Raw genomic sequence first — 10040 nt, 5'->3', positions numbered from 1 at the left:
GACTCCAAGCTCCTTACATACCATTATAAAACACTGAACTGTACATATCTGACCAGCTTGGCCAGTGAAACCAGCGTAGATGATCACCACCACCAGGCTGTTCCCCGAACCTTTGATCCAGTCTTTAGTCTTAGTCTTCTCTTAAGACCAGACACAGACGTGTGAGGACAATAACAAATATCCTTTTAATCCTTTTGTTATTTTCAGTTATGTAATGGATTTCAGTAAAGCATATACAAAAAGCTTGACCTTAAATCTTACCAGAAGGATCTATTATCTTTCCATTCTCTGATTCAGCCTGCTGTAGTAAGAAAGAGCCTCACTGTTCTGATTTACCACAAAATCAGTCAGCCAATGAAATCAGAGGTTTTTACTATTAATTCTTAAGACACACACATTATATATTTCCCTAATTTCACATAAACATATAGAAAACTTAGGGAAATGTCTGGAGTTTGTCATGGAAAACAAAACACCGTGTTTATAATGACCCTGAAACCGTAAGCAGAGGTGAGCTGTGGTTGGTACCTTGCACTCCACGACACTCTGGTCCGATTCGCACGTCACGTAGATCTCGTCCACGGCCCGTCGCAGGTCGTCGAACAGGAAGGCCCAGTAGCGTGCGCGCAGGTCCACCTTACGCAGCTGCCTGGTCTTGGTGGGGCTCTTCTCCTTCTCCAACACCCCCCCGCCGGCTGACTTACACTCCAAACCTGCAGGCTGTACCAACACAAACATGCCACAAGTCTGGTCTCTGGCGCCCTCTAGTGGTGGAAGTGTATATAACATCTCAGATTAAGTTCATCTCCAAGGTTTCAAACCTGTTTTTTGTTTCTGTTCTGTCCGGAGTTGATTCGCTGAGATCTTGCATTGCTGTTGCTGTGAATCTTTGACTTCCCTGTAAACAATAAGAATCACATGTTCAGCCAGATACAAAAAATAGCTCCGACAAGAAAGACTTTTTATTTGCATTCTAGGAAAAAAAGTATTCTTGCCTAGATATTCCAGTATTGCATAATAAAAGTACCACCACCAACTGAGACCAATGTACCATCTTTAATCTTATGTTATGGGCTGACAAGATACCAAGAAACCCGTTTTAAGGAACCTCTTACCAACTACAAGTGACTTGTAGAGCAGAATCTAGCAGTGCTGACAGAGTTTAGGGGTTAAGTGCTCAGGACTGTTCCATAATGTCACCGACCATAACCTGCAGCTAGAGTCTGGCTGGCTTAGTCTTATTGAAACACGCTTGGCTGGTTTTACTGAGGTAGCTTATGTAACATTCACAGTTCAGTGGGCTGATCAGCTGATCATGTTGACATCAGTACATATGTCAGGTACATCAGGAAACTCAAGGCAGTAAATAAATCAATCAATAAACTAATAATGATTGCTGTATCGCTGTATGCAAGTGCCTCCAGGCTGAGCTCCCCTCACTCAGACGCAGCCTTCTTCTGTGTGGATGCTCACAGTGGCGAGGAACACAAACACACGTCTGTGCTCAGACTAGCAACCTGAAATGACCTATGACGACAGGAGCCTGCCTGCTAACAGAGGGGCGACCCCTGGGAGGACTCGTCATCCGCACCCCCAGCCGAGCAAAGGGCCGTGGGGTCTGGGGCCCAAGAAGAGCACGGAGACTGGAGAACATCTCGTACTGACAAACATCACATCTTCTGCCTCACCTCATTACCTCTGCCGGTGGAGAGAGGGGGAAACAGCTGGCCAGGTAACGTAGATGTGGGGTGTGTGTGTGTGTGTGTGTGTGTGTGTGTGTGTGTGTGTGTGTGTGCAAACGTGCACTTGCCTTCCTCCTCTTTGTTCTCCAGAGGTACGCTCCAGGCGATAAGGTTGCGAGCAGCACGTCCTTCCTCCGCCACGATCTTCCTCACTTTATCATGGCTGTTGGAGCGCTGGAAGGAGGCCTGAACAATGACGACATGAACGCCACGTTAACGTCACGTTAACGCCACATTAACCCTGTAAGCTCCTGCCAACACCACGTTAACGTCACGTTAACGCCACGTTAACCCTGTAAGCTCCTGCCAACACCACGTTAACGTCATGTTAACGCCACGTTAACCCCACGTTAACCCTGTAAGCTCCTGCCAACGCCACGTTAACGTCACGTTAACGCCACGTTAACGTCACGTTAACGCCACGTTAATGTCACGTTAACCCTGTAAGCTCCTGCCAACGCCACGTTAACGTCACGTTAATGCCACGTTAACGTCACGTTAACGCCACGTTAACACCACGTTAACCCTGTAAGCTCCTGCCAACACCACGTTAATGTCACGTTAACGCCACGTTAATGTCACGTTAACCCTGTAAGCTCCTGCCAACACCACGTTAACGTCACGTTAACGCCACGTTAATGTCACGTTAACCCTGTAAGCTCCTGCCAACACCACGTTAACGCCACGTTAACGTCACGTTAACCCTGTAAGCTACTGCCAATGCCACGTTAACGCCACGTTAACATCACGTTAACCCTGTAAGCTACTGCCAATGCCACGTTTGTCCTGTACGCTCTGGCAGCAGGCAAACAACAGCCACGTGAGCGTCACGTGTGCCACATAAGCTCTGGCGCACAGCAGTCACGTGGAGAAACCTGCTCAGATGTCACGGTACACGGCAGACCCCTGTGTGGGAGACACTGGAGTTCTGCTCAGCTCAGCACACCCACACGCGGGTGAACAGACCCCAGCAGCACTGGTGATGGCCCTTAGCAGACACGTCTCCCGCTCTGTGGATAAGGACCCTTCAGACACTTCACACTTCAAAAACACTCCGCCTATAACTACACCGTGGCTTCTTCCAGCCTCAGTAACACAAGAGGTGCAGCGTGGGAGTTATAATGGGACATGAAACCAAATCCAGTTTACACCTTCTCTGTTTTGACACCTTACGTGACAATGAAAGGATCATGTGGACTGCACTGATGCCAGTTCTCTCTCTCTCTCTCTCACTCTCTCTCAGCATGTGTCAGGAAGCCAGGCAACACTTGCCAGAAGCCGATCTGCTGTCCACTCCATCAGCACAGAGAGCCACTCTGATGCCTTTTAAAGAGAAGTCGTGTTTCCAGACTCCTGAATGCTCTATTGTTCATGTTTCTTTTAGTATTCACCATCAGTTAACGCGCTGCACTCCCAGCAGGGCTGCAAACCCAACGCAGCATTTAAGCCCCATCAAACCTCCCTCTCCGTTTCAGTTTGACAGCACTGCCACATATTCAGAAAATCTATAAGCTACAGCTCCAGAACGGTCCGCTTGTGTCCGACAGCTTCCTAGCGCAGGCTGAAAGGTGACGTGACCACAGCAAGTCTACCACGTGTGCCGACTGGTTCACGTCATCACTCCTGCCGCTGACGTCACTGCTCGGGGGAGGCAGAAGCTTCACGTGCCACCGTCCTGCGCTCCACTGACCCCTCACTGACCCCACAAGCAGCCAATCAGCACGCCACACTGCCTTTAAACGTCTTACACGTCTGCGGAACGAGCTACGTGGAATTAGACATCGTCGGTCATGCGGAAACATCAAAACTGGTCGACTGATTAAAGACAAAAAGCATTAAATCCCCGTGTGCATGTTAACCCCAGCCCACTGTAGAGGGAGGGATTTTGTCCAAAGGTTCGTTGGGTTTCACACACGCATAAACAACACACCGTCCTGGCTGGTCCGATGGCCCTGGGCTTAATATACACTTCAGTGACCTACTTTAGGCCAAAACAGTGTCTTCGGTCCAAGCCTCTCTCTCTCTTCAAATACCATTCTCTAGAACAATCAAGCAAAAACTGGAAACTTGAATAACTACATTACCCAGATTTAAAGGGCGCACAGCCTAGCAGGTCTTGCTGCCGTCCACTGGACTGCCCGACAGTAAATATTTACTCCTGGGCCTTGACAGACATCAGACAGCAGCTGACAGCGAAGGTCCATCAAGGCTCTGGAGCCGTTTTAAGCGCACTGCGCCTAACGCACGAAGGAACGCGGATGCAGGGGGGGGGGTTAAGGCCGAGAGGCTCCCCCCACCTTCAGACACCGGCTAGCACCATTGACGTGAGCACCGAACACTGCTGTATGAGCAAGGGGAAGACTCCCCGCCCCCCCGGTCCACCACGCACAGAGGGGCGTCGGGGCCCTGTGGCCCAGAGGTGGCAGGGCTAAGGGTCCGTGTCCGGGTCCGCTAGCAGGCCCCAGCGGCCCCCACACAGCAGACAGACAGACAGCAGGAGGGAGAGGAGATCAGAGGTACATACGGAGAAGAAGTAGAGGCGGTACGCCGGTTCCTCGTTCCTCTCCAGCCCCGACATTCTTCAGCCGAGCGCTTCACTCTCCTGGCTGCCCCCGAGCCGGCACCGCAGACCCGCACGCACGCTGCAACATCGTCGTCCCACACCAGAACCAAAATAGACACGGAGCGTCACCTCCGCCGAGCCAACACCACTTGTCCGGCCGTGTCAACTTCCCGACCAATCAGGAAGGGAGATGGGAGCTGCTGGCCGTGCCTGCTCGGAGAGCCAATCACAGCGCGGCTCTCCGACACTGCACTCTTCTCCGCTGAGCCCACACCATCACTGCCAGCCTCGCTCCACAGACACGCCAGTCCGTCCACCGCTCTCCTGCATACTGCAGACGTGTCTCTCTCTCTCCCTCTCTCTCTCTCTCTCTCTCCTCTTCAAACCGCTCAAAACACCTCCGGCTGGCCGGGCCTCCCTCCTTCTCCTCTCGGCGTTAGCCGTGTGCGGTCATGTGTGCGGTCATGTGTGCGGCAGGCAGGCGCACTCAGCCGCCTCTCGGTCGCCTGCGCGTGTCAGCGGGCCTCCTGGCACACAGTCTCGCCGTCTGATTGGACGAGGCACCGGGTGACTCACTCCCAGTGCCAGCCTGGGCCAGGGATGTAAACAGAGCCACGCTGACGAAAGACAAGCTGCACTGAAACCTTCCCAGAGAGAAAGGCAGGAGATAAAGTTGCAGGAAAAGGTCCGTTTAATAAAGACGTGCAAACGCAGAACTGGGGGGAAAAGGTGTTTTAATCCTGCAGGGAGACATCGAGTGAGATATTTATCCTGTCTGATAACGTCTGATAAAGTAAACGATGACTTCCCATCTAAAATCGAGACTTGGACCATAGACTGAACCAAACACCAGGCCAACCTCTGTGCAATGAAGACACCTTTCATATAGACTTTCTCTGTACTGTCTTTACAATGATATGTATATATACACACATACACATACATGCACATGCACACACACACACTAACATTTTTATACTACAGCATCCACTGTGTTCTTGTTTCCAGCAAATCGACAATAAATTTTGATGAGATTCCTCGATTAAGACGAACAGAACCAAGATGGTCCAGCCAGGTGTACGCCGAACCGAACAGAGCAGCCATCATGGTCAACTGCAATTACTGACCGTGATTACAACCGGTTTGGACATTTGACCGAAACGGCACCAAGCCTGAACCTCCAGGATGGAGGACACCGGTGATGACATCACAGGGCACACAACAACCGTGTGTTTCATGAAGAGGGGTCAGTTAAAACGAGTTTGGAGAGGCATTTCTACTGCCCAAAACCTAACATTATTAAAACAGCATCCCAGAATACGGAGTGCTGTTAGACTGTATCAGCACTGCGGTGCCACAAAGTCGCAGGCCGTTGGTGTCACGTTTGAGAGAGCTACACAGCAGAGGAGAGCATCGCGTTCCTGCATGGACACAAAGAACCTTGGAGCGCTTAGACAACAGGTGCGGCTGTGGAGGCAGAGAGGTCGGAGGTCACAATGCGCTACTGAGGGGGAGTGAGTGAGCGAGTGGTGGGAGGTTTGAGGTTTCTCCTGCACACAAACTCGGCTCGGTCGGTCTCAAGGCAGCCGGGTCCGTGCTCGACTTCAAAAAGCAACACCGTTCATAAGACGCTGGGCCCAGCCGAGGACGCTCGTAGAGGCTAGAAGAGACAGAATCATGCGGCCCGGCCACGTGGACTTGGACTTTCTGTGAGGGAACCTGCTTACTGTGGAGGTGCTGAAGATGCGTTCAGTGTCACTGACGGGACACCAGGGACCGGGAACAACGTCGTATCAGAGGAGCCGTGAGTGAAGGTGTCAGCGTCAGAGGGGCTCAACACACTGGTGGGTCCCCGAGCGCTGCTCACATCAGCATCAACAGTGGAGGAAATCACACTCACACACAGGTCTGCTGATTTAGCCACTCTGGCGAAGGAGGCCGTTTTCCAGAGGGACCAATAGGCGTTTGCTCTCCGTGCTGGTGTTTCCCCAGAGGAGGCAGTGAGCTCTTGTTGGACGTGGACACCAGTGAGCAGAGCACCAGTGTGGTCATTTCACAGGTGCGGGACGGGGCTGAGAAGCTCATCACCCACTATAGTCAGAGTGGAGCTACTGGGTGTTGAAGGTCAGCTGCTGACCGTCGTTGCAGGAACATGCCATTTTCACCTTTAACCCGATGACGTCTCAATTTCTTGGCTCTTCCAGTTCAGAGACCTCAAGAACCAGCGGTGGATCCTGGTGGTAGAGGAGTGGAGCTTCACCATCTAACAGTGTGCTGGATGCCCGCATGGTAATGTTGATGCCCCGCCCGACCGCCCATGACCACCCAGACCAGCGCACAGCTGAAGTGAGGAATGTTGCCGTCACTTCAAGGAGAAGCACGCGCCGCTAGTTAGGGCTGGTGCGGCGCAAAACAAGAAGACAGGCGGACAGGGCAGACGCGGAACTGTAGGGACACACCGGAGGAACGTGGCACTAGCTGGATCGGCCTCTGGGAGCACAGCAAAGGTTGCAGTGTGTGTGGGAGGATCTGGAGACAGCAAGGAGGCTGCCGATCCAGGCGGCATGAGGCAGGGCTCAGTGGGCAGAACACGGAGCCTCACTGAGCCTCACTGTGCCTCACTGTGCCTCACTGTGCCTCACGGAGCCTCACTGAGCCTCACTGAGCCTCACTGAGCCCCACTGTGCCTCACTGTGCCTCACTGTGCCTCACTGAGCCTCACTGCGCCTCACTGTGCCTCACTGTGCCTCACTGTGCCTCACTGCGCCTCACTGCGGCTCACTGTGACTCCACCCCCTCAAAGACCAGGAGTGCAACTTTGAGGCCGTGGTCACGGCTGAGATCAGCAACCGGCTGACCACCCGGATGGTCTGAACTACAGCTTATGGCAGGATCATCCCTGTATCGGCGCTTATGGATCTCAGGTAATGTTCTACAAGCAAATGACCTTTTACCCAATAGGGCGCTGTATATATTTGACGCCTGTTGGAGTTTGTGGGAAACGTTCCAATCACACATTTTTAACGACTTGCACATATCACAAACAACAACTAGATTTGCATTTCCTGAAGGAAATCCTATAGGGCTTGAAAAGGTGTGTCCTAGAGTGTAATGTGTGTAGAGTTCAGTGTGTGTTAAACTGTGCATGGTGTGTGGTAATATATGCAGTGTGTATGAAGTTGTGTAGTGTGAATGGTGTATATGTTGTATATGGTGTGTATTGTGTATGATGTGATGATATTGTAGTATGTGCTTGTGTGTGTGTGAATGATGGTGTGTATACGGCATGAAATATGAGTGTGATTGTGTGTACGACTGTGCAGTGCGTATGAAAGTGTATTGTGTGCATAGTGTGTGTCTGTGTACTTGAAATCCACCTTAGGTATGCGTCTCTGTGGTGTGTAAATGAAGGTGTGTATGACATGAAATAAGGTGAGTGTATGAACATGAACGTGTACAGTGTGTGTGTGTGTGTGTGTCTTTAGGTGAACAAACCCTCCTTAAGTATGAATCTGTTTGTGTGTGTCTGAGTGATGTGTGTCAGAGACAGAGATGTATGTGTGTGTGGGGGGAGCTGCTGGTTGTGAGAAGTTTAGAGTGTAATGTGTGTAGAATCTAGTGTGTGTTAAGTTCTTTGTGGTGTGTGGGAATATATGTGGTGTGTATGAAGGTGTGTAATGTGTATGGTGTATATGTGTGTGTAGTGCATGAAGGTGTATAGTGTTTGAAGGTGTGAGGTGTGTATTGTGTGCATGACAACACCTCCTTATGCATGTGTCTGTGTGCAGTGGGTGTGAGAGATGTGCATGTGCACGTGCGTGCATTGTGTAGTGGGTTTGATAGACATGTGTGTGAGATATATGTATGTTTATGTGTGTTTGTGGAGTGGGTAAGAGAGACAGATGTACAGTATGTGGCTGTATGTATGTTTGTGTGTGTGTGTGGAGTGTGTATGGGAGTTAAAAACACAGAACAATGTGTGAACATGAGATTTTTGATCATTTTTCATGCCAGCACACACTCTAACTGGCAATTAAAACGTGAAATTCTGAACATTCCCCCATACATGTCTACACACAGAAAGCGAAGGGAGACATCTAAACTCTCCTCAGAGAGAAGAGGAAGCCAGCCACCGAGACAGCTGGAGGACAGCATCTTTTTTTAAAGGCAAACAAACCCCCCCCCCCCCCCCCCCCTACCTTCAGAGTACCAGGTGAACAGAACCCCCTACCTCCAGAGTAATGTTCTCCTCCTACCTCCAGGGTAATGTTCTCCTCCTACCTCCAGAGTAATGTTCTCCTCCTACCTCCAGAGTAATGTTCTCCTCCTACCTCCAGGGTAATGTTCTCCTCCTACCTCCAGACTAATGTTCTCCTCCTACCTCCAGAGTAATGTTCTCCTCCTACCTCCAGAGTAATGTTCTCCTCCTACCTCCAGAGTAATGTTCTCCTCCTACCTCCCTCCAGAGTAATGTTCTCCTCCTACCTCCAGAGTAATGTTCTACTCCTACCTCCAGAATAATGTTCTCCTCTTACCTCCAGGGTAATGTTCTCCTCCTACCTCCAGAGTAATGTTCTCCTATCTCCAGAGTAATGTTCTCCTACTACCTCCAGAGTAATGTTCTCCTCCTACCTCCAGAGTAATGTTCTCCTCCTACCTCCAGAGTAATGTTCTCCTACCTCCAGAGTAATGTTCTCCTATCTCCAGAGTAATGTTCTCCTACCTCCAGAGTAATGTTCTCCTATCTCCAGAGTAATGTTCTCCTACCTTCAGAGCGAGGTTGGCCGGGTTCCTCCCTCTCCCTCCTCCGTGTGAGGACCCAGAGCTGTTACTACCGGACCTCTCCCTCCCATCGCCGCTCTGACCGGGCCTCGGCCCTCGGTGCTGGGCAGCGCCGCGTCGACGACCGTCGTGGCGGCCACCGTCTTTAGACATCGACCTCCTGCGATGAACAGACTGAACTGTTCCGGTGGTTGAAGGTAAATAAACGGCGAAACGGTTGAAATATTGAACAGGTCCCCCCTTCTTTTTTTGTTCTTCTCTGGAGCGCCTTGACGTTTGCGAGTCTCGGGAATATGGCGCGTTATCGCTACCTGCTGGTGTGGAGGCGGCGGTGACACTCGGCCACCCGCTGGGATTAAAATATCCCATTTTTGTTTTTTAGTACAATTCATACATCACACCGTGATATGCTGCGCGAACATTAATGAATTTTTCATATAAGTATATGTAATCAGGCAGGTCCTTTTAAGTCAATAATCTAGCCCACTGGTCCATTCAATACGGTACGCTGGAAAATTACCTATTACAATAACGGAAGCCTGTGCACTACCGATACATTTACTGATGTAATCCAAAATAGTAACGCATGAGATTACTGCAGTTGTCAAAGCCTTGTTTATGTAGCATGTTTTGTAATGCCCAGATAATCAATTACATTTATATTAGTGCTGTCAATTCCAGGTGCCGCGATTAAAAGTCCTCACCAGGATTTTGCTCAAGCTTGCTAGATTTTCTAATTAGCAATCCAGGTAAAATTAGTGGAATCAACACAATCCAGGAAGCCTGAGCAAAATCCTGGTGAGAACTTTTAATCGCGGCACCTGGAATTGACAGCACTAATATATATTTAAATTTTCTTCTTTAAATGTTTTGCAAAACAATTGCGTTCTGTGGAGTCACTTACAAAAGTAGAAAATGTTTTTTCTTCCATCTTTCAGCAGTTTAAACTGAGA

General features: G+C 50.2%; 1 protein-coding gene across 3 annotated transcripts in view; it reads right to left on the bottom strand.

Annotated features, from left to right (window-relative positions):
- The window catches only part of scaper (S-phase cyclin A-associated protein in the ER), a 45741-nt gene extending 36363 nt beyond the window's left edge, over positions 1–9378 (bottom strand). Inside the window, exons 1-4 of one of the 3 annotated variants that reach the window (XM_077007427.1) lie at positions 9073–9378; positions 1811–1928; positions 822–898; positions 529–720 (exon numbers count right to left, since the gene is read on the bottom strand). In XM_077007427.1, the coding sequence (XP_076863542.1) occupies positions 529–720; positions 822–898; positions 1811–1928; positions 9073–9240 (555 nt within the window). In that variant the 5' untranslated portion in view covers positions 9241–9378. Of the gene's footprint in view, positions 1–528; positions 721–821; positions 899–1810; positions 1929–4266; positions 4779–9072 lie in introns of those variants that run through there. The other 2 variants (XM_077007428.1, XM_077007429.1) reach the window with 2 other exon arrangements.
- Positions 9379–10040: the final 662 nt, after the last annotated feature.

The sequence above is a fragment of the Brachyhypopomus gauderio genome, chromosome 5, assembly GCF_052324685.1.
Source record: "Brachyhypopomus gauderio isolate BG-103 chromosome 5, BGAUD_0.2, whole genome shotgun sequence".
Taxonomy (NCBI): Eukaryota; Metazoa; Chordata; class Actinopteri; order Gymnotiformes; family Hypopomidae; genus Brachyhypopomus; species Brachyhypopomus gauderio.
Note: the sequence above shows the minus strand (reverse complement) of the source record. Positions and strands in the feature narration are given on the sequence as shown.